Source organism: Lates calcarifer, linkage group LG20 (assembly GCF_001640805.2).
Source record: "Lates calcarifer isolate ASB-BC8 linkage group LG20, TLL_Latcal_v3, whole genome shotgun sequence".
NCBI classification, from domain to species: domain Eukaryota; kingdom Metazoa; phylum Chordata; class Actinopteri; family Centropomidae; genus Lates; species Lates calcarifer.
The window spans coordinates 8619933-8644700 of NC_066852.1; the positions used below are offsets into that span (position 1 = coordinate 8619933).

General features: G+C 40.4%; 2 protein-coding genes across 2 annotated transcripts; one reads left to right on the top strand and one right to left on the bottom strand.

Annotated features, from left to right (window-relative positions):
• Window positions 1-908: 908 nt before the first annotated feature.
• dhrs11a (dehydrogenase/reductase 11a) lies at window positions 909-17302 on the top strand. The gene is made up of 7 exons (XM_018692333.2): window positions 909-1321; window positions 14178-14387; window positions 15215-15309; window positions 15754-15883; window positions 16043-16135; window positions 16220-16285; window positions 16372-17302. Exons 1-7 carry the CDS (start codon window positions 1190-1192, stop codon window positions 16411-16413), a joined length of 768 nt encoding a protein of 255 aa, XP_018547849.1. The 5' UTR covers window positions 909-1189; the 3' UTR covers window positions 16414-17302.
• Window positions 17052-23798, bottom strand: si:ch211-283g2.1 (sodium- and chloride-dependent GABA transporter ine). Its single transcript, XM_018692332.2, has 13 exons — window positions 23626-23798; window positions 23118-23252; window positions 22806-23010; window positions 20999-21131; window positions 20770-20904; window positions 20524-20627; window positions 20293-20417; window positions 19389-19501; window positions 19140-19280; window positions 18928-19027; window positions 18632-18732; window positions 18353-18520; window positions 17052-18238 (listed from the first exon to the last, which is right to left on the bottom strand). The coding sequence occupies exons 1-13, from the start codon at window positions 23789-23791 to the stop codon at window positions 18086-18088; spliced, it is 1779 nt and encodes a 592-aa protein (XP_018547848.2). The 5' UTR covers window positions 23792-23798; the 3' UTR covers window positions 17052-18085.
• Between the last annotated feature and the right edge of the window lie 970 nt (window positions 23799-24768).

The following is a 24768-nucleotide window of genomic DNA, read 5'->3' on the forward strand; positions in this document are numbered from 1 at the left end:
TTTGTTGTTTTTTGTTGACATTATCAGAGTTCATTTATAGATTTGCTGATCTTAGAAGATTGATAAATACTACAGTTCTTATTCTGCAAGTCCTGGACTGTACCAGTTGAAAACTATAAACACAGGACCAAGTTACTAGACAAGCAAGCCTGTGATAAGCCTGGTCCTGATTTTACAGAACAGTATTCAATAAACATCTCCATTGACATTTATCACAGTCTAGGACTAGTTTCAGTCCTTCAATCAAATACTGATAGGCTTGCTTATCAAACTGATAATTATGTGAGGAACTATGCCATATTTACCCTTGGTCATTTATTGTCTGACATGTACCAGTTTTATATGTGTAATTTACTGTAAATGTAAGTTGACCATGGGTCAAATTCTCAAATTTCCTCCTCACAGTGCCTGGAATGAAGTTCAGTAAGTGTGTAGAGACATTTGTCTTTAATTTCTTTCAGAAATGTCAATGTTCGTTGTTAAACTTCAGCCAGAAAGGAATTAAATACAACCTCCACACGCATAACTTCACTGATACAATGGTATCTTTGATATACTGCCTTAAAAATGCTGATTTTACACCATGTGTTAATGTCATCATTGTGTGTTTTAATCCCTAGTTTTAGTTGCACATACAGTATATTTGTTGAAGAAATCCTTTGTTTGCAGCGCCAGTTTAGTACATAATACCTCATTAAGACTTCTAGAAATAACAAGATAGTTGTTAAAACCAGCGTTACTTGGTTTACTGGTGTTCCTCTGTTACATTTCCCGATTCAAGGCTTGGAATACTGGGGCTGCTTGAGGGCAACCTGTGAAACATTTGTCGTGTTATTTTATTTTCTTTCCAGTAGGTGGAGGTAGATCACCACACACGGAGAACACTTTGTTCTCCAGGGCTGAAAAAGAAAGTGGGAGGTGATGTGAACCAAACATTTACACACTCCGGAGCTCTTCATATTTCATCCAGAGAAGCGCATGGATCCGGGCTTACGTACACCGGCCGCCGCTGTCCTGGATGCTGCACAGACTGAGACCGGAGGCTGTAGCCGCTGCATCCCTTCATTTAAATATATCGCTCATAATACTGGCCGCTGCAACACAGACCGTTTGAAGTAAGCAGACAGACGCAGAGCACAGGAGTCGTTGTTTCTTGTACAGTGCCGCCGGTGTAGACAGTACGGAGGAGATGGAGCGGTGGAAAGGCAGAGTGGCCCTGGTGACCGGAGCCTCGGTGGGGATTGGAGCGGCTATAGCCCGGGCACTGGTCCAACAAGGCATGAGGGTTGTCGGCTGTGCCAGGAATGTCGACAAAATAGAGGTGGGCAGTTTAATTTAATGTTATTAGCAGCTGTGAGTTCAGTCGGTCCGACACACATAGGAGAAGCTAGCTGTGTCAAAGCAACAACAAACTAGCTAACTAACGTTAACCGCAAGCTAACATTAGCTTCACAACTTCAGCTAGAATCCTTAAGCTCCAACGATGGACGTTGTTTAGCGTTATTTATGAACTGTGGGTAACGCAGCCTTTATTGCTTTGTTTGTTGAAATTGACAAGGCAAGCATGGTGTAATCAGAGGGTAACAATTTCATTAAAAAAAGAAATGTCTCATTAATCTTAATAGTTTTATATATTGTATGCCATGTTTTATTGATATTATATTCAAAATAACAATAGAATACATAAAGAGTGGCATCATGAGAGTTGGATAGCATGGCTAAATAAGGACAAGCTAATGTTACCAACTTCCCACATGAATATTGCAGGGATGCTATTGCACCTTCTACTCAACACTGAGAAGATATGGGATGGCAAACAGTACTTCCCATTAAATAAGGTAGTACTGATGCTCCTCTACCAGCTCCTATCACTGCATATTCCACACACCCTTAATCTGTAATAATCTCCATTATTAATCCTTGCTGGGGAAAAAAACACTTTCTTTTGGTTGACCTACTCTAGTGAGGTCAAAGTTCAGGGTCAGCAGCGGACCAGCATTTACAGTGCTGTCAGGGATCCAGCGTGTGTGTTAAATTACATTTGAGCTAGGGAGATACCTGCTAACAACTGTGGGCCAGTAAATAGTAGGTCATCCTGTCAACCCCTAATCCACCCACTGCCAGTATTAGTAATAAACCTGTTCGGATAGAGTCTAGTTACCTCGCCACAGATTTCAAATAGGAGGTGTCAGTGGATGCCCATCAGTCTTTCAGGGGAGACAGGGTGTTCCCAAGTCTCGTAGGACACGTAGATAAATTGTTGTTGTTGATGTCTGTACAAGAATCCTCATTATAGGTTTTAGCCTTTCTGTCTCTCAACCAACAGGCTTAACAACAGAGATATCCTGAGAAATGACCTAAGCCTATTTTTACCTTATGTAACTGTATGTACTCCCTTATTTATTTTTTCCCACGTAGGCTTTGTGCAGCAGTATTCATTTCTGACTAGGCTTGGTATAAAAATGATCTGATCTACATATCATATTCCTGAGGTCAATGCTTAGTTAGCTGTATGTCAGAGAGCTTAAATGACACCCGCAATGATAAGAAAAGACAAATCCAGACATTATTTAAGTCCTGCTCTTCGTGATTCAAACTAATAGGTGTGGTGATTATGTTTCAACTGCACACAAGTTGTGTGTGTGTGTGTTGAACCTGTAAATCTCTGATTGTAACTAAAACATAAATTAATCATGAAGGTGAGCATGTGAGGCACATTTTCAAATTAAATGCAGTTGAACTTGTGTGACACACATTCAAAGACTCTGGTGGTGTATGGCTCGAAGGCAGAAGCCTCCTCTATGGCAGGAGTTAGTGGCCCCACCCCACTATCTCTTGTCTAACCATTAGCCATAAAGCACTGCACCTTGCTTTTCATGTCAATCACTCTCCTCATTCCAGAGCTGTCCTAGCTTTTGGCACTGGGCTGCTGAACACCTGCTACAACTTTAGCCACCTTTTAGGCAACGAATGTGGTTTTCTTAGAGTAGTGGAGCTTTGTGTGCCTGAGGTTATTAACACTGTCATATTTGAATATTTGCAATGTATTGTAGAACATAATCACCTAAATAGGTTCATGTGTGTATGTGATTCAGTGCTGTGAACAATTCAACACACTAACATTTTATGGTAGCAGTCATATCAGTGATTTCTTTTTTAATGCACTCTGTTTCCTGCTAATGTAGTTAGCCATTCTCAGTAAGCAGATTAATTTCTATGCTTTTATGCACCAGGCCAACTTATTAAATCAATAGGAAGTGAATTTTAACTAGTTTCAACTAACTATAACCAAGGTATGTTTTATTGAACTTAATGACCTGCAATATACCAGTATCAAGCTGTTTCCAAAAGACACAAGCAAGGGATGGGGTTTAGTTAGAAAAGTTCCTCATTTCATGTCAACCTATTTTCCCTTTAGCATGCTATTCAGTACCCAGGTTGCAGCTAATTATTATTTTAATTGTCGACTAATCTTAAAGGTACATTTTTGATTATTTGTTTAGTCTGTAAAATGTCAAATAATCGTGTAAAATGCCCATTACAAATTCCCAAAGGTCAGGTATGTCTTCAAATGTTTTGTTTGGTCCAGTCAAAAACTAAAAGGTTTTCAGTTTACAATTGTTAATGACAAAGACAAGCAGTCTTCATACTGGAGAACTTGACGTTAGATAATGTATAGTATTTTTTGACTGTTTGCGTTCAAAATAGGACTGAAATAATTACTCAATTGTCAAAATAGTTTCAGATTTTTAAAAAATGTAATTATTGGCTATCAATCATTTGGATGACTTTTTTTTATTTATATACCATATTCTATACAAACATACAGCACAAAACATGTTGTGTGTTAAAACCTAATAAATAAAAGTGAAAAATGTAAAAAGTAATATAAACCCAAGGGATAAAAATGAATATGAAGACCAGTGGTTAAAACATAAAGACCAGAGCTTTAACATTACTTCAAATTAAAAGCCAGATTAAAAATAGGTCTTTAGTTTGCTTTTAAAAATACTGATTGTGTTTGCCACTCTAGCATCCGGAGACAGCGTTTTCCACAGAAACTAATCAACTAATCATTTCAACTCCACACAGCACTATGGCTGTTATACCCACTTCTACTGCAGCACTGTTTCCAATAACAATAAAATGGCGAAACCTAACAAGAGTATCTGAGCAGTGTCAGTTTCAGGAACTCTGCTTATGATGATATTATGAAAGCAAACAGGTGTGAATGTTAATTCTAAATTTAGTTTCGTGGAAAAATAATTTTTCCATATTTTAGTTAGGTCTTGTTTTTGACATGCAGGCATTTTCTCCACCTTGACACCCCCACCCACACACACACACACACAGACACACACACCCATCCATGCCCATACATGCATGGAGTGAGTGTGAATTGCACAACAGATAGCCTTACTCCATTCATACTCTAGTCACATGGTCTTTCCTGTCAATAGTTAACTACCACAGCTTGTTTCAGCCCTTGTCTGTGACTTGTGCAAGACTAAAACAAGGTCACAGCATTTAAAATCCTTATAGTGCTTTTACATAATACAAATGTCAGTCAGCATTAAAGATTTGACTACATCACAGAAATAGTAATCTTAGCTATTTTTTATTATGGGTTACAATATGTGAAACCAAGGTTTAGGTTCAGTTGACTAAATATCTGGCTTAACTATAAATAGACATCAGGTTGTATATACTGACAGGTTTCCATCTCTTCTGTTCAATTGTATCACTTGTACAAGACCTTAGAGAGATGTCTGTGTGAGTTGAGGGACAAAGCCAGTATTGTACCCTCTGCTATGTAAACTGGGCTCTTGCTGTAGTTGTGCCAAACCTGGCATGCTGCTAGTGGGGGGATGCAAGTGTCCATCACTAAGTAATTGTTCTTGACTTCCTTTTGGTGTTTATCTCTTTACTTGAGGAAATAAAGCTTTCATGGTCAGGTTTTTCCAACACCAATATTCTCGCCAGATAAAACAATGATGAAAGGGAGAAATGTATTCAAATGTTATAAGGATTCTGTTTTTCTCTGTAAGCAAAACATGGAGAGAGGGGAGTGGAGAGTTGTGGCAGCAGTATTGTTTTGTTGTCTGTGAGATTGTGTAGTAGGCAGTGGGGGAGCAGCAAGCTGGAGGGAGACGTGTGGTCACCATGGTCTCTGTGCAGGAATGGAGACGACAGGGCCGCATCCAAGTAGCAGCAACACAGCTTCTCATTAACTCTTGTGAAACCCAGCCAACACCAGGGGTGGAAGATTTTATTTAACTGGAAGAGAAGTGTCTTTACACTGCACACAGTGTATTCTGTGAGGATACACACAAAGCGTAGGACAGTGCAGTCAAAAAGTGTGCCACTGAGAGTCTTATGTTGCACATGTTCAGTACAACTGAACACTGCAGAATCTGAGTCAAGTCGTGAGGTGGGATGCCATCAAACACTGGGAGCATGTAGAAAAACCTGTATGTTGTTTGTGAGATTGCTGCCATATTAGAGGGGTTTTAAGTCTGAGCTCACATCTCACTCAGAGAAAGAAGAGAAGAACATCTTGTTACTGACTGAACAGGGCTTTTTTCCTGATACCTCTGAAGCACTCTGGCCCACATAGCCCATATCTATGGGTCTGAGGTATCTGCTTACCTAGCACAATATGATGCAGTAGTAAATACACAGTTATGGGAGTATGAACTCCTGTTGCTGATCACCACAACTCAAATAATCCTTGATTTGGAAACAAAAATATTAGATTTAAGACTGCCGTTTGTTTTCTTTTCCCACATTTGACTAGGAAATTCCATGCTGGTATTGTGCTTAACATGGAGTTACATACAAATCAAAGTGATTTTATATTTATTTGCTAAACTTGATTTCACAAATGAAACTTGGTGAGCTGCAATGAAATGTATTTGCTGTCTGACTCTCCCATTACCAGGCTGTTAATATGAGTTTTATTTAACATGCCCATACCCTGTAAATATGAGATAAGTGCAAGTTTCATTTCTTTATTTTTGCATTACCTGCAGGTCAGGGCTGGTGTAGAACAGATTAGTGCCAGCACTGTTTTTCCTTTGAGGACAGGAGAGGCAGAGGTTTGGGTGAGGTCTGTCACATAATCAGTCAGATGCAGTGGTCGTCTATGCATCTAGAAAGTATAATTTGTGACGCTGTGTATGCGGAGGTATCACATCAGATTCATCATGCTGTTTAAAATAATTCACCATAAAGTAATAGACATGGCTTTCTATTGGGGCTCGAAGGAAGGACCACAATCTCAGTTGGCAGAGGATGACTCTTTACTTAATGATTCAGTGTTTTAAAAAGTAGTCACATTTGTTTTAACCCAGGCTAAATGCAGAAAGAACATCTTGTATTGTAAGTCCATTTCAAACTGATAAAGTGAAACTGACATTCCCCGGGTGCTTTGAGGCTACACACAATAGAGACATCTGTCAAAATTCAAAGCTTTGGCAGCTGCAATTTTGGATCAGATAAATTTAGCAAACATAATTTGTGTTTTTTTAGTGCTAAACATATTTGGGGTTGGCATACAGAGACCTTGTGTTAGAAAAAGATTTAGAAGAGATTCTAAATAAAAGATGCCCAAAGGAGATAATCTTTGTCAAATTATTGCACTCAGCATTAAAGAAAAGCAGTCTGTGATAAGAATACTGAGAATACAAGGAGCATAAGTAACAGGCAGATCTTTTTTTCTGTACTTTGAGTACTGATGGCCTTTGGATCAGATTCAGCAGAGATGTTTAAAGCTGTCCACAGTTTTTGAAATTGTACCCATCAAATGCTAAATCAGTATGGCCAACCCATCATTCTAGCTGGCAATTTCTCTGAGATAACAGCATTTGAACTCAGTTTCTGCCTGTTTTAAGACTGGTGGACTTGAATCTAACAGGCTCCCAATTGGTCGCCAATAAATACAGCTGGGAGAAAAGTGTAGAGGCTTCACAGTAGAGGCCTCTACACTCTTTAAAAAAAAAAAAAAACTAGTCTAAGCATCTTTTATTTGAGTGAGTAAATCCTAAATTAAAACTCAAAGCCCTTGGCAGGTGAGCCAGAAGGTTCATTTCAGACCTTGGCTGACCAGCTTTGACTCAGTGCCCATTCTGAGGGAGCTAAAAGATGCTCAGTCATGCTTCAAAAGCTGAGGTGACACAACAAAAGTCAATCAGTGTCTCTCTGTCTGCAAATCTGAAGCTGTCTCAGCCGCCTCCCGTAGGTTGTGTCTGGACAGCCCGTCTATTCACAGTGAATAGATTTCACTCCAGAAAGGAATTGAAGTGGGTCAGGTCAGACAGCTTTACTCTCTTATCTCACACCCGCTGCCTCACTTTGTGTTTTTGTCTCTTTTTTGGTTTGTGTCCTCATTCTTCTTTATATACTTTTCTATCTTGTTTTTCATGTCTTATGTAATGTGGAAATGTACAGTTGGATGGTTGTTAAAAGTATTGCAAAACCCCATTTAACTTATCTGCCTCAAATACTGTATAGTATGTATGAACAGGCCAATCTCTATATTTTCAGATTGTGCTTTTTGGTTTATCATGTTTCATCAGCTATACAAGAAATCACACCACTGCTGTCTTCACCTGCACGGTTGCTGTTCTATGTCCCTTGTCAATTTTCTGCTGAACTCACTGAGTTACCTCATGGCTTCTTCGCCTCACAAGTTTTTTTCTTACCTGTGCAGAAAGCTTTTCCACTGACTGCATGTTTTCCACTAGAGCTGGGAGCTGACCAAGACTTATACCTAACTAATAACCTATCACGTGTCCGTGGATTCTGGCCCCAAGAGAAGCAACATTTTCACCAGCGCAACAAATAACAGCATTTCCTCATGTATGAATCCTCCCAAAGCTGCAGTCCAGACTGTTGTGAGGATATCAGTGACATATGGGTATGTAGACAGAGCTGGGAGATAAAATAATCTTGATTATCACAAAAAAAAATCACACAATAAAAATGATAGACTGTTGATGAATTGCAAAATAACTTAATTAAGCCACAGCAACAGGCTTACATAGCCTTAAAAATAAGAATATTGGTGAGAACAGTAAAACATATGCAGATATGTAGGTGACCTGTACTAATGAACACAGGAAATACAACAAATGTTTTCAACCATGTGAAAAGGTACCATCCTAAAAAGCTATGTTATGGTTAACTTCAGGTCTAACAAACATGTTGAATACATTTCCTTATATTTTTCTGTATATTTGGCCATATTGGCCATACTAACACAGCAACAGATTTATGAAATAGAAGTAGGTGATGCAGATGAGAAACAAGTTTATTCTACTTTTCAGATTTCATTCATTCTGTTTGTCATCTCACTCAAAATCTAGTGAGATATATTCTCAGTAAGTCATTAGCAAAGAGATTTTTTCAATAATATAATGCTGCATATAAATTAAAAAAAGAACTTAAATCAGTTACATTCTCAGTGCTCTCTATAAATTACTTAAAACGTCAGGTCAGTAGTGTTTTTAATTAGATCACCTTATACAGTTAACAGTCTGATTTGTCTAGACAGCTCAGTGACCCCTGTGAGCCATTCCCCCTGTACCACCACTGTGCTGTCTCTCTGCGCTTATCTTTTAAGGTGTAAGGTTTACTGGCACTGACATTCCCTCCCCGGGCCTCCTGCTATGATAGGTAGGGTGCTTCCTGTCCTGTCCTGTCGAAGACTTACAGGAAAGCTCTTCTCTTGGTGTATTGTATGTGATATAGTGTGTGTGTGTATTTGAATCAGGAGGCCTGATGTGCAAAGGGGGAAAATGTCACGTAACTGCTGAGTGCAAATGCAGAAGCAAGCCAGCACTTGTAACTGAATACACACTCACCGAGCACTTTATTCATGCAATTAACCAGTCAGCCAATCATGTGGCTGTATGAAACCCTACAGATACAGGCCAGGAGCTTCAGTTAATGCTCACATCAAACATCAGAATCTTGTTTAATCCATACCATGAAGAGTTATGGCTGTCTGAGAGCAAAGGGAGGCCCTACTCAGTATTAGTTCAGTGTTCCTAATAAAGTGCTCAGTGGGTGTATTTTTGTTGCAGAGAAAACTTACTCTACTCATAAGAGCACTTTGTGGTGAAAGGGTTATATGAATGTACAACACAAACACAAAGACAACTTGAGTTCACCAAGTTCAATATTTCCATTTAGGGTTGGGGGCTGACAAGAAAGAATGCAAATTAGCTTGTTTTTGGCTTCAACAGCTGCCAAATTGGATTTGTTGCTGGCTGTTTGTTTGATATTGGAAACATTTTATGGCTACTCTGAGCTCACATGCTGAATAGACCCAACTCAGGCTGGCCCAGTTTGAAAGGTTTTCATTCAGATCGACACTGTCTCCATGAGACTCTCCTATGCCTGTTTTCTCTCTCTCTCTCTGTGCAAAGGGCTCAAGTTACCATAACCTTAGCAATGCATTATAATGTGGCTCTTATCCAGCATCAGGCCTGCGGTGAGAGCAAACTTGTTGTACCGATGACCAGCATCAGGTGTAGAAAAAACTCATCACATGAGATAGAGGAGGCACGTGATTCGAGCCGATTCACAAGAAGGAAGCTTCACCCCTCAGCATGTTTCAACTGCAAACAGAAACGGAGAACCGTCTTTTATCATCTGACGCCCATGTAAATTTATGAATAAAGGCTGCTCTCTGTAGTTAATCTAATGTTGAAGTGCTGCAGAAATGTCATCCTCGCACTGTTTTCTTTCTTATTCAGAGGGAATATCTGCTTCTGCCCCCTCCTGCTTTTTATCACGTTGTTTAAGAAAAGAACATCCAACCGCACTGGTTCCACCAGTCTGTTACACAACACCTGGCTGCCTGCTCTGTCTGTAGTCTGTCATGGTTATAAAAGCCTTTTCATTTCAGCCAGATACTCATACCAAACATCAGTTGTCATGTACTTGTAATCATCAACAGTTTTCACTTGACTCATCATCCAGCACTATATTTGGATTTATGAATTTATGCCTAGGACTTATTTCAAAATGCTGCTAGGCTTCCTATATTGTCCCCTGGTTATTCAATGCCTGGAACTCTTAGACCAGCTTAGACCAGAAAAGTCAAAGTCTGTCAATGAGTGTAGTTACTAACAAAGAGTGTAATTATTTTTCTTATCTCCCCGTCTTGATTAGACTATCCTAGGAAAGTGCTGTAAAACCGCCCTTTTCAACCTTTAGACCTTTTGGGCCAGGTGGCGGTCTCAGTGTGTGAAGAAGAGATAATCACACAACCATTCCTTCTACCCTGCTGCAATCCTATTATACGGCCAACTGTCACCTTTGACCCCACACCCGATATGATTGTGCTCAGACGAAACTTGAAAGAGTTTATGTTTATGTCACACAACAGTTCAGCTGGATAATGAGTGAGAGAATTTGGCAAAATAAAGCACTACAACTGGATGTGTTCCTCTGAGACCTTGTTAGTTTGTCTTCAGGAAAAAAAAGTTAATTAAAGGATGTAATTAACCATCTTTTTTTGGAGAGTGGCTCCAAACACCATTTTGCCTCTCTGGTTTGTTGCTTTAGGAGGTTTGGTTTCTTTCATTTCAGTGATAGTAATTGTAAAGGTAATTGCACTAAAATAGTCACATATGAGCTCATCTTTAGGGTGGATGTTTCCATGAAGCTGTACCTGTGCCTGAGCAAATCCGACTGAAATCTGAATGCAGTTTGATCAGTTTTAATGCAGTATGCCTCAGGTTTTGTTCACTCTCTCCCTCTCCTTCTGTTTCACTTTCTGGCTGCCAACACTCCCTCCCTCTCTTCCTCCCTCCTTCTGCACACTTTCTGTGATCACTGGACAACAGTCTCTGTAATGAGGATGAAAATGCATTATGACAGGCAAAATTGTTTTGTGTGTCACAGGTACTTAAGAGTCAGGACAGGAAGGATGGAGAGGGGAGGGGTTACTGGCTGAATTATGGCTGCATTACATCTTTTGATTTTTTTTTTTCCTAACCCCCTACCAGTCTCTTCAGAGAGTAACAGGAGGCACAGCGCCCTATAACACAAGCCCTCTTTTGTCTTGGAGAACTCTCAAGTCAACCTGAGACAAATCTAATTTCTCAGCTGTCTCTGCTCATGGCTGCTGCCTTGTGCTATTGATCTGGCTCACCTCTTAAAGTTTCTCTGCCTTCAGCACTTTGGCATCATTATTTTTATCTCTTACGCCTTCTCCAACGAGTTGTTTTGCTGGTCCATTTACACCAGTTCCACTTGAGTGGGTGAAAGACATGGTGTGGGACAGTGATGTCCCTTGCATTGTAGACCTTATATAACAGCCACCCGCAGGGGTTACGGGCCGTGAATGTAACAATGTGAGCATGTGCACATATGCCTGAGAGTGCGTGGGTGTATACACCCATTACTGTAACATGTAAAGGCTTCATGACCTTTATGACATGATTTGTCTTTTGAATTGTAAGAGTTTTTAATCTGTCAGTGTTGGTCTGCAAACAGTGATTTTACAACCACACTAGACTAAATCATATGAGTGAGTAGAGGTGATATGAAAATAGGTTTGTACTTGTAAAATGTTTTGAATTGGATTATTATTATTGGATTCTGATGTTGCATTTGTCCTGTGCACCTCCAGCACACCTTGTCCTCATACATACCTAGCTTCATTTTTATCTTGCACTCCTCCGAGGCTCCTTTTTCAGCACTGCTGTGTGAGTCTGTCATTGAAAAATAGTTTGCGGTTGTCTCACTCTCATTATATGTAAGCCCTTTAAAGGTGTGATGCTGAACACACCAAAACCTGAAGATATCCGGTTTCTGTTTGGATTATTATGAATGAATTGTGTGTAGCCTGCATTTGCTGATTGTGCTCAGTTGCTTATCTGCAGGGTAGCGTGCCGTAGTGCCGTTTCTGTGGGCACGGCCAGTATGAGGGCTGGTACTGACCTCAGCAGTAAAGCCGGTGCCAGAACTCTCTCACACACATTCACAGCCTGAGACTTCCTGTAGTTGGACAAAGATCACAGCCCGCTTGCTCTGCTGCCCCCACTTAAGTCTTAGTAGCACAACTAATTCTCTCCCTCTAACAAAAGACAGACCCGACATCCCCTTTACATTAACCACCGTTCTGAATAAAGAAGAGCCTTTCCACTCGTCCGCCTGCCTTCTCCTCCCTGCCTGAAAGCATTTTCTCTCCAGGGATTCAGGCAAGTGTGAATCTAAGAGCCGTGGTCTAAGGGCAGCTCAGATACTTGACTTTAAAGGTGTTACAGCAGCTGAACAGAACTGTGATCACAACTTCACAGTAAGGGAATGGACAAAAGGGAGAACTTCACCTTTCTACAAAGTGGTCAAAAGAGGTAGTTTTAGTCTTTACAGATGAGACGAGTGTTTTCAGTGTTTTAGCATTTTGACAGCTATATTCGGGTAATGCCTTCCCTCTGGATAATCCGAGTTAAACAGCTTAGAGGAAGAGCAGGGAAATCTGCACACTCCAAGTGTGAGATAGGGTGCATTTACTCTATTACATGTTTTATTAGAAAGAAAGCAAAGTGATCCTTCTATCCAATTTCATCGTGAATATAAAAAGCAGGTTTCACAAGTATACTTACTTTCCTTAAGGAGCTGCTGCAATCAGCAGATATAGTGTAGTAGTAGGTGTCAGACATGTAACAGATAATCCCACAACATACTTACATTCATCCACACTACCACATATGGTGATCTCTAACTTTGTGCTGCTGCTTTCTTAATGTATATTCTGGATGTAAGATGTTGGGAAATTTCAAGTATCAGATCACACTGCCTCTTCTCTAGTATTAGTTTTATGCCAGAAGGAGCTCAACATTAAGCTGTGAATATGTACTTACTATCTTTAAAATGTGCTACATTCTGCCTACAAAGCAGGGTTCAGCACTCAGCTGAAGAAGTTTTGCAAAAACCAAAGTGTGATGATGAGTTTATGGTTTAATTGTGTTGTGGATCTTAAAGAAGTGTGTAAATCTACTAACTGTGTGACTGGATAGTACAGGAAGGACCAGTCCAACCCTCTCAGATAGTCTTGCCCAGAGAGGTATCATGAGTTCTGATGTGAATCATGATTTCAGTTTGTAATTTCCCACATTACTCACAATGCTTTTTTGGTCTGAACTTGTTGTTTTCATACAAAGATGCATATAAATCCTGACTTTTTATATGTAGCTGGCTCAAGTATTAGTGTGTTTAAACACTCATGGTCACACCCTCAACATGTCATGTGGCTGCTCTGAGATCTGGTTTGTTATCATCACACACTGTCAAGTGGTATGTGAAATCATTTGCTAAAAGTATTGAATAAACAGCTAGAATTGATGGCTGAAAATAATGGATTCAAATTTCTAATAGTTAGAACACAAAATGTACTCATTATTGCCGGGCACAGTAGCTTTTGTAAGATGCTAAAGGTTTCGAGGGTCAGTTTTTTCTTAGACTTCCTAAACATTTAATCCTCTCGACTGCCCAGGCACAGTGTTAGCAATGCAGTGCATCATCTCTGTCTGCCAGCAGCCCCGCCCTTCTCACCCACACCCCCCCCCTGTCTGACTGGCACCCAGAATGAGACATCAGGTGACTGGTGCAGCTGTGCCTAGCACGGGGAGGGGTGGGGGGTGGGGGGGAATCTGTGTCAGTTTGTATCAAACCACACAGCGGTGGACAGCCAGCTGACCTGTTTGGAGTGTAGCCCTGCAAGCTCAGCCCGGCTGTATCCCGGCATCCCATTGGTGCAGAGCTTACTTCTTCTCATCTAAGGTCATGATTTGGATTTTTGGTAGAAAGTGGAATTTCAATTTATATGTATTTTGTATTATCAGGGGAAAAACATAATCAGAGTGGAGTTGTTTTGGCTACACTGGTGCCAACTCTGGCCCTCCACTGATGTGGTTTTGATTTTATGGTTGCCCGTTGTAACTGCTTCCTCAGTGTCTCAGTCGGTAGGGTGTAGGGTGGGACTCTGTCTTAATTACAGTGCTGCAGGTTAATCATTTCTAGCTCTTGCCTAACAGTTTCTCAGCCCTGATAATCAATTTATGGCCACATGTATGGCAACTTATAGCGTTCACGAGGTGATGTTAATCATCCTTTTAACATTTATGTATGTTGTCACAATGGGCCTTATTTGTGTTTTTCAGAAGCTGGCAGCAGAATGTCAGAGTGCCGGCTACAGTGGTACACTGATCCCTTACAAGTGTGACCTGTCCAACGAGGAAGAGATCCTGTCCATGTTTTCAGCCATCAAGACGCTGCACAAGGGCGTGGACGTATGTATCAACAACGCTGGACTGGCCCACAATGAGCCCCTGCTCAGCGGAAAGACAGAGGGCTGGAGGAACATGATCGACGTGGGTGGATCACAGACACACAAATGTTAACAATTAGGCAGAAAAAGCTGGAAATAAACCTGGGATTTTTAATTGGGATGGGTGGAATTTATCCCCTCACATGTACAGTATGTTGTATTGATTTTATGGTTGCTGTGCTCATATAGAGAAGCAGAGGGAGGAGCTAAAATGGTTGTCTAGTGTGAGTGGAAGTTTTGTGTTTGTAGAGTAGGAGTTAAGGAGAATTGTGTGAATACATGGGTCTACACACACACACACACACACAGATTGTGATCCCCTCCCCTCACAGAGGCTGCCTCAGTGGCTCTGGGGAGAAGCTTTGGCACGGCAGAGGCCCACTAATGAAAGCCAGCACTATTTCTCTTGTTGGGACTTTACATTCTGATTCATTGAGCTCTTGACCACTGAAGACCCCCTGCTCTAAAGTCTCTGTCTCCAGCGTTCTGCATTTGTAATGCTTGTCCATCTGTTGTCATGACAGCCCACATGAATGTGTACAGCAGTATATTTTTAGCCCGTGTTTAATCTGTACGCTGACCTTGTTTGGTCACCTCCCTATCTTGCCACCATGTTGGCCTTAACCTGCTGTCTATGGGTATCACTACAGGAGCAGATTAGAGGCCACAACCTGGACAGGAAGAGCAGGTTTAGAAGGTCTAACACACTGACCCAGTGAACATCAGTTAGCTGATCTGATAGTGTTATAACATGGCATTCTTAAAAGTGATTTAACAATTAAACACAATTAAGTTCTGCAAATGACAGATTCATACACTGACTGACACATAAATGGTTAAATGAAGTTGCTGTGCTCACCTCCCCTGCAGGTGAATGTTTTAGCCTTGTCTATCTGCACACGTGAGGCATACAAATCAATGAAGGAGAGGAATGTGGATGACGGCCACATCATCAATATTAACAGGTGAGCTATGCGGACAACCTTCAAACCTTAGAGCAAATATAAAGATTAATCTGAAAATACTTCAGCCAGTTTGTTCAAGGTGATTTTAATCCAGCAGGTATTAAGTAAAGCCAAGTGTGATCCCCACCTGGCCCCTGCTGGACATGCAACATTGTGAAGAGCTAATGTTGACTTCTTTCATTAGCATTATAGTAATGTTGGCTTTATTAAACATTTGTGTATTAATTAATTTACTCAACTGTCTATTTTTTATGAGCCTTTAAAGTCCACTAAGACACTGTATGTGATATTCAAACATACAAATAAACTTGACTTGTTAGAACATGACAAGTAAATCAGAGACTGTAGGGATTGGGAATTTATTACTTTAATTTGGACTTGAGTCAAGCTTAAGCTACAAAATGTAGTTTCCATCTCTGTCTCTTCTTGTATCTTCTCCTGCAGTATGGGTGGGCACCGAGTGGTGCCAAGTGCTGATGAGCATTTCTACTGCGCCACTAAATATGCTGTGACTGCTCTGACTGAGGGGATACGGCAAGAGCTTCGAGAAGCAAATACTCACATCAGAGCCACAGTAAGTTAGTTGTTACCACCAGAATACGCAGGTCCTTGGCTTGTGCTATTGGTAATATACTGGATCACATAAATTATACAGTATGTCTTTACTTTAACAACAGACAGTGTGTTTTTGTCATTGGCAGTATATTTCTCATGCATTTTCCCTCCTCTGCAGTGTATATCTCCTGGAATAGTGGAGACTGAGTTTGCCTTCCGGCACCACAACAGTGATCCAGAGAAAGCAGCTGCAGTGTATGAGAGTATGAAAGTAAGAGTCAACAGATGTGTTTCTCACAGTGAAAATAACCAGAGTACAGCTGCATCAAGAATAATTCCTGTCTCCACTTTATAGTGTTTGAAAGCAGAAGATATAGCCAGTGCAGTCACATTTGTTCTCAGTGCCCCTCCTCATGTCCAGGTATCTCTTTCTTTCTCCCTCTTGCTTAAATACCACCAGGTGCACTGTTTGGTTTCTGTATTAATCTCCTTTGTTCTTGTCTTCAGATTGGAGATGTGCAGATGAGGCCAGTAGAGCAGGTGTCATAGCAGTTACACAGGACCCTGCAGGAGGAGCAAGACAGATGGCAGCCATGGTGACTCCTTAGCGACCTCTGCTGGGCAAGGGAGGGGGGAGGGGGATAAAACAAATCAACTACAGCTGTTATGGATCTGCAGGGATGTGGTCAAGGAGGGCTGGAGCCTTAAGGAGGCTGTGCGAGGAAATGAAGGGCGTGGACTTTGTAAACCACTACAAAAATACTACTGAATGCAGCAACCCGGTATTTGTGAATTGCTGAGCCCAATCCTGAACCGGGCTACAGAACTACAGTAGGAACAAATAAGAAAGGAGAGAGTTGCTGCTGTGCTATGTGGTCATCTGCATGACCATCACTTTAGAGGGAAGAGTATGCCATTGATTGCACATGTTTTTTTTTGTTTTGTTTTGTTTTTGTAGGTCATATGACATATCTTTTTGAAATTAAATGGAAAGAGTAATTGCTGTTTATAATTTTTTTATGAATATTTTAACTTTTGATCAGATAGCTGTGGTTTCATACTCACTAACCATAGACAATACTATCTCATACTCACTGTAACTAAACATCAACAGTCTGTCCATCCTGCCACCTGTACTCGCCACATGTTTTCACAGACACATTCAGTCATCCTTGTTTGGAGCTATCCAAAAAAAAAAAAGTATAAAGGAGAGATTCCATTGTCTGTAAAGCTAATGGGTTTCTATAATCCACCTTTTTGCCTGTGTAATTTCAGTTCTTCTGCACTTTTGATTCATTTGTGGGGAGTTAGAAGAAGGAAACACTGGCAACTTATGTAGGAGAGGAAACTAACTCAGTGCACATGTATGCCCTAGAAATGTGTACCTTTCAGTGGAAATTTCTCATTAAGTGAATAAATAAAAACTATTGCCCCATAAGTAAGTTATGTTCTGTGTTGTGTTCACCAGACAGACTGTTAGTGTCAACTTGTCTTTGCAGAAAGATGAGACAAAGTGGACTTTGTGACATGTTTTTATTACATCTTACATGACCTGACATAAGAGCTGCATGACACATGTACTCATCTGTTAACCACCAGCATATATAATTTTTTATCAGCCGTTCCCTGTGCATTTGACCTAATAAATGAGTCAGCCACAATGAATTGGTACAAAGTGCTTTATGTTTTAAGGGAAGTGGTTCAAAGAAAAGTTCAGCTGTATGAGCTGTGAATGTTAAATTGTGGCACTTTATTTGCTAAAATGTTAGCACTAAATCTAAGTACAGTACCTGGTCACGGATTTTATCAACACTCAAAACTGCATCAACATACACAGCCAAAAGATGGCACCATTAACAAATGAAAACAGTGAAGTTTTAGTTGTGAGTGCCACTCCTTCATCCTTTGAAGCTCTCATCACAGAGGAAATGTTGGCCAGATGTTGAGGATGCACACAATAACAGATTCTAAACACGCATCCGTCCACAAAATCTTTTCGCATTAAACATGAACAAAACAGCAGAGGTTCAACAAAATCTCACAAATTAAAGGCTTACAAAAAAGACATGCAGCAACACATTTTCACAATCATGTAAATAATTTTTGTAGCATACTTCTGTTTCTTTTTTTTTCTTTTTTTCACCAGAAGTTTGTTCAAATAAAAAAGTCTGCCACTAATGGTGGCAAGGCAAACATTATGGTTGTGCAAAGCACAGAGGTATCAGAGGTTTGTCTGACTGGGAGGTTTTTCAGGTAGACTGATGTCGAAGCTGATGGCAGCTATGACTGGACCTCTGTCTCCTCCTCCCCTCTCATAATACGGCATCTTTGACATTTCATTCAGGCCGTATGGTGTGATTGACAGCTTCAGTTTCTGTTGGAGAAATGCACCAATAATATTAACACACAGCTTGATTTTGCATGAACATGACATGGTAACACATGCACATGAGTATTATATGCAAAGCAAATGGTAAATGTAGGTCACCTGCATCAGTGAGCCAGGCAGCACCCACAATGTGTGAATTGCACCCAAAGGAATCCAGATGATGGAGGCCATGGCAATGACCCACCCAACCCCCTGAGCCCAGGGAGGGAAGACATAGTCCTCATAGCGGGCTGGTTTGAACTGAATGACGGAGAAAATGAGGATAACCTGCAGGAGGAAACACTGAAAGTTACGTACTGTCACTTTTAGGTGGATCTCAGTTTTGTTTTAGAGTGAAAAACTTAAATTCAAACATAAAAAACTTTAATGCTAACTTACAGCGATCAGCACAGGAGCAACTATCATCCAACACAGTCTGAAGAAGATATTTGCTCTTTTTCCAGTCATCTCTTCTAGGTTGTCTGAAAGTCGAGTCGCACCTGCAAGTGGAAAGTCAATTCAGACAAATCCTCATTGGTCAGCAAACAGCTGTGCATATTTTAATGTATGTTGACAGACTTTTACCTCACTGTGGCTATGAAATGTAAAGCCTGATTCTACATACAGCCTTAAAATTGATAAGATGGGTCTATTTTCGTAGCAAGTTACTGTGTATCATCAAATGTTTTTCTTACCATAACTCCAACAGATGGCTGCAACCTCAAAGAATGCAAGAAACATGATGGACACTATGGCAGTGTAATGGTCCATCAGCTGGAAAACATAGATTCCCACCTGGACAGAGAAAGAAACACTCTTAAGGATGGCAGATATGAGACTGAAGTGCTTACAGTTTGGTTATAATTTGGTTAGAGGTCATCCATGAAATTAGAGTCAAAGTTTGTACCTGCATGACACAAGGAATCCCTAAAAGGCAGGCTGTACCACAAACAGCGAGAACAAACAGCTCCTTCCGCTTGAAAAATGTTATCAGCTGCTGATAGAATTCATCCATGAGAGTGGTCACCATCACTTCAACCATTGCAAACTGGCAAAAAAGAAAAAAACAATCCTGAGTTACGCTGTAGCTCTTTAGGATAAGTGTAAATAATCACCAGAGTTGCAATGTTGTTCCCCTGATTTATCAATGAACTACCTCACTGTCCAGTCCGAGGCAAAGCAGCATGAAGAAGAACATCACAGCCCAGAGCTGAGCCACTGGCATGTTGGCAAAGGCTTGTGGGTAAACAATATAAACCAGTCCTGGACCTGCAGTAGATACTCAAGATGTCAATGTAGCACTGCTGACTAAAAAGTAAATCATGACTAACTGTGGCATGAAATCATGAAACCTGTGATGGAAAAGAGCATTATGTGGAGAATTTATCAACAGCTCCAGTAATACTATTGTTCCCTCCTCTGTGCTCTGTGATGAAGAAAAGAAATATGCACTTGAAGACGAAGTATGTGTGGACTCCAGCTAGATCAACTTAGTGATACCTTGACAGCAAAAATGCTCTAGCTACTATTCAGCTTTCAGCTAGCGATTATGACTCACATTTCACTGGATTGTAGCTTGTTCACTTGACTTTTCTATAGTCAAAATTATTAACAGAGAAGGGTTGATTCAAGGACAACTAGATTTGGTTGTACATGAGATACTTAAAGACATTTCACATCTCATCCAAGAGCCTTCTTTAATGACTAAGCGGTGGGTCTCGATTCAATCCTTCTCTTCAAAAACCAGACACAGACATCATAATTATCAAATACATTCATAAAAAAAATTACCTGTAACAAATGTACCAAGAACAGGAGCACTGTCTTACAAGTACACTGATTTATTACCATCATAACCAAACACTCACACAGGTAAAATATCCTGTCTTTACTGAGAATTCATTTAAATGATCAAAAACAGAGTAAGTATTCTATTACAGGAGAAGGGGTGACACTCTCCAAACCAAAATGAAGTCAATATAATCTGAAGTAAAAAAAAATCATCCTGGAGCTGAAGATATTAGGAGAGATTATTTTTATCACTAGTTTTGTTTCCTTACCATCCACAGCCAGATCGTTGACAGGAATGCCCTGCAGATGAGACATGTACCCAAAGGCAGAGAAAATGACGAAACCTGCCAAGATACTGGTGAGGGAGTTGATGATGGATATTGTCAGGGTGTCCCTGCAGGGAGAGGAGTTGTTCTTTATATCACTTTCTTACTGCCCAAAGATCATTTTGTCACTGCTGTAGGGAGGAAACGAGTGGGTGAGATTTTCTGCCTTATTACTTCAGAATGTTGTTGTTGAAGGAGTTGTAGCTGGACATGGCCAAGAGGGAGCCAAAACCAATCCCAATGGAGTTGAAGATCTGAGCTGCAGCATTCACCCATACCTGCAACACAGAGGGATGTCCATCCAAAGCTACTGATCACTGCTAATCACTGCCAGTACCAATCAACAGGGCTGATATGCCAATACTAACAATATAAATCTTGAGCTAACTGCTCTCAGGTCAGACAGAACCAGTATCTTACCTCCACTGAGAGCAGCTTGTCCCATTGTGGCACAATAAAGAAGGTTATTCCATCTAATGCTCCAGGAAGCTGCACATTATTGATGAGCAAGGCAATCAGGATGATGTACGGGAACAGAGCTGTGAAATACACCACCTACACAGACAGACAAACAAGGTATATTATTCTCTGTCTGTCAGTCAAGTCTCTCTCCTTGTCTCAGTCTCAGTCTCTCTTATTATTCCCTCACCTTGCCTGTTGACTTTACCCCTTTAAAGATGCAGAGGTAAATGAGGATCCAAGCCAGGAGGAGGATAAGGAAAAGTTCCCACCGCATCGCTCCTGCCTCCGCCACTCCACTTGACTGCTCCAGCATCTTATATCTTTATAGAGGCCAAAAAAAAAGAGAGAGCAACAAAGTAGAGGTTTTCTAACTCCTTAGGAAGATGACCTGTAGGCATTAACCAACTTATGAGTCAAATATTGTTTCCTGTTCTGATAAATTATTCATTGTCAGATGGACATTGGGCAGAGAAGCATTAACATGTGGTGAACCACAGGGATCCATCTTGGGCCTTTTAATTTTTCTGATCCATTGTGGTTTCTGTCTCGTCACAATTTGACCACCCTTGATCGCCGACCTTTTATCAACCAAATAATATCTTTGTCCCCTGTCAGTGTTTATTTTCCAGAATATGCCTCTTTTACATTTGGTGCCCAGCAATCTATCTGCCCTCAGCAGATGAAAAATGGTGATATGATTAGATGCTAAGTTATTGTGACCTTAAGTAGGAAGTTCTCATTTCTAACCTATGAAATCACTATGAAATTGTGTATAGGCATTCATTGATGCCAATTAGTTTGATAAATCCCAGACTTTTCTTCTAATATATTGGCTTTTCAGTGAAATGTCTACACAACTATTGCATGGACGGATCACCAGTGAGTGTGGTTCGGACATGCATGGTACCCAGAAGATGAATCCTTTGGTGATCCCCTGACTAGAGTCACTAGAGGGAAGGGCACGAGTCTTGGTGGTGGTGAAAGGTCAGTGGTGAACTTCTTTCCCCTAGTGCCAACAGCAGGTTCATATCTCTGGATCAGAGTAAAATTGATAGTTGCTGAATGGATAACTATGCAAGATGGTGCAGATATTCTTGGTCTTTGTGAATTTTTTTGTGATCCCTGACTGTTCATCTAGTGCCATCAATGATTTGTCCCACACATTCAAAATTAATGACATCTCCATCAACCTGAACTGTCTTTCACATTGATAAAAACACTCATGATGTTTTTGTTGTACAGAGGCAACATTTTCCTCTACCCTCATAATATATCATAATATGTCACAGGTGGCATATCATGTTGACCTCTTTGCTTATCTTCAAATGAATAAACTACGTAATACTTGGCCAGCTTGGACTTGAACTTTTATCTATTTAACAAATTTTTTTTTCTACACCCTGATGGACCCACCAGTGTGGATTTAGACTCTTAATTGGAACTGTTGTCACACAAAAATAATTGACTGACACGGCAGATCAGCAGTTGCTGGTGATGCTATACATCAAAATGATTCTGCATGTTCATATAGATTTTCTTCCAAGTTTAAACTAAACTTTCATTCCACTCCTACATTTATCCACCAACTGTGGTTAAAGAAGTTAATGAGTGAACCAATTTGAAAACGTGATGTGCCACTGTCTAAACAGTAAGCTATTCACAGTGAAAATATAGATTCTTAAAATCGTTAAAAGGTTAAAAGTGACTAAGCATTTCCCACTCTTCCTCTATCTGTTTGCCAAGTCTTATCACTAACCTTCACTTTAACTGATATCCCTCACATGACTGTGATAAGATGAGGTTTCAGTTCAAATTTATGTTGCATATTAAGTTGTATATTAGCTTTTCCCCCACTTTGATATAATCAACAGAGTTTGTGGTGTATAAGCAGTTTAGCCTGTTGTCAAACTACAGTGACTCTGTAACCTGCTGCAGTGTAATCATTATCTAGTCTGCTTTTGTCACTCTGCTTTCTCCCACACAGTGAAACATACCTGAAGAACTCCTGGCTAGCAGTGGAGGAGTAGCTGCTGTTGGTGGCATGACTGGTACAGTTTGGGGTGTTCCAGGTGTTGTTGCAGCTCTGCCAGGGTAGCGGTGCCTGGAAGGAGCTGAAGAGATAATAAAGAGCCCAGGTGATGACAACATTGTAGTAGGTGCACATGATGAAGGAGATTGCCACTGATGCCATGCCCACTCCTGAGGACAGACAAAAATAATGTCAAAATAATGTTTTCCACAGTCAGACATGTTTCAGTTGTGACACCTATCAGTTAGTGGAAATAGTCATTCATGTCTCATGGTACCTTTTAACAGCGGGCAGACACTAGTCAAAGCATGGACAGGCCCTCTCCTTGTGTACTGACCCACAGTCAGCTCCATGTGCAGCAGGGGGATCCCCAACACCACCAGCATGATCAGGTATGGCACCAGAAAGGCACCTGGCAGGAAGTGATGGCGAGTCAACACAGACTGACACATTATGGCTGTGCTACTTTTATGGTGTCATCTTGTCTTTAACTTCTGTGAAAGTTATACTGCATCTGCATTTCCTTCCTTATCTTGTCATTAGTCATAATTTTACATGTTTTAGTGTAAACCAGTGTGCTGTACATGCAGGACCTTAGTAAATGGCAGCAAGTATTCTTAAAGTAAATGTCAGAATATGTGATCAAAATATTACAATTTGAATATTTTTAAACACAATCAGCATTACAAAGACAGTGCTTGAAGTATGGCTGAGTAACAGCACATCAGGTGATCTGGTTTCATAATTCTGTTTGAGGATGAATTATCTGGTTTTTAGTTACTCACCTCCTCCACTCCTGTAGCAGAGATAAGGGAACCTCCATACGTTGCCCAGACCCACGGCACAGCCAATGCCAGCCAGAGTGAACTCTATCTGCCTGCTCCATGTTGGTCTGCTGAGCTGCTGCTCCATGGCTGCTCCCCGTGTCACCACTGTCGACCCAAACTCCATGGAAAGGTTGGCTGTAATTTAAGTGACTCTGGGTGATATAACCTTCCTTTTTATTATCCTTAATGATTAGCTTAGCAGAAACACTCCAGCATGTGGTGACTTCAAGACTCACAGAGGGAAAGGTTTGTCTCAGTTAACAGGTGTCACAAAACTCAGGTTTAAAATGCACAAGGGTTATAGAAATTTGTAGAGTTTTTATTAGTAAAAGCAAATTTTAATATGAATTATTCCCAATTTACACTGTAGAGGGCCAAAGTAAATAATCTTAACAGTAAAAGTAAATATAATACTTCCAGCTGGATGCAAACAGGCTTCTGTTTCTATATTATTCCAAACTTTATTTATTTTATGTTTTTAAAATATTATTGACAAAGTTGATGGGGTCAACAGTTCAGTTAAAAAGCTCAAGCAAAGAAAAGCAATAGAACTACTAAATTATTTTCATAATAAATGATTATTTTGATTTCTTATAGACTCCACTAGCTCTCTGCTCCTCTGTAACACCAAGATCTTTACATCAGCAAGAAATCTAAAGCTTGCCAGTATAGACAAAGGGAGACACAACTCTTTTATGACCAGCTTGTTATACATGTGCAGTACACAGAGTATCTGAAAAACTTACACAATTTGCTCTGTGACACGTGCTGTAACACAGATTTCAGGTGGGGTCACCATGGTCCAACACACACCACATTCCTATAGTAATTAACCTTTATTATAAGCAGAGGTATAGATAGAAGCTCTTTGAATGTGTAACCATGAAGAAAAACAACAAACAAAACCTCACTGCAGCTTTTTACAGAGCACTTATCAATTACCTTTCTTTTGTTTGCACTTGTCCCTGCAATTAGGCACATGTCCCAGCTGGATTGATTTCCTGCATTGTCCCATATGGGTCAAAAGAGATCAACAATTTTATCATGTACACATTTTAGAGAAAGCATTTTCTCTTTATGACAAGTGGAGAAATTAACATT

What these genes read in the sequence shown, in the direction of transcription:
- si:ch211-283g2.1 (XM_018692332.2), bottom strand. Translation starts at nt 23,791, where the DNA reads ATGGAGTTTGGGTCGACAGTGGTGACACGGGGAGCAGCCATGGAGCAG. An exon ending in CTGCTACAGGAGTGGAGGAG is followed by an intron (nt 23,253 to 23,625) that starts GTGAGTAACTAA and finishes ACTTCCTGCCAG; the next exon opens with GTGCCTTTCTGGTGCCATAC. An exon ending in GGGTAAAGTCAACAGGCAAG is followed by an intron (nt 20,905 to 20,998) that starts GTGAGGGAATAA and finishes CTGTCTGTGTAG; the next exon opens with GTGGTGTATTTCACAGCTCT.
- dhrs11a (XM_018692333.2), top strand. Translation starts at nt 1,190, where the DNA reads ATGGAGCGGTGGAAAGGCAGAGTGGCCCTGGTGACCGGAGCCTCGGTG. An exon ending in GGAATGTCGACAAAATAGAG is followed by an intron (nt 1,322 to 14,177) that starts GTGGGCAGTTTA and finishes TGTGTTTTTCAG; the next exon opens with AAGCTGGCAGCAGAATGTCA. An exon ending in ATACTCACATCAGAGCCACA is followed by an intron (nt 15,884 to 16,042) that starts GTAAGTTAGTTG and finishes CCTCCTCTGCAG; the next exon opens with TGTATATCTCCTGGAATAGT.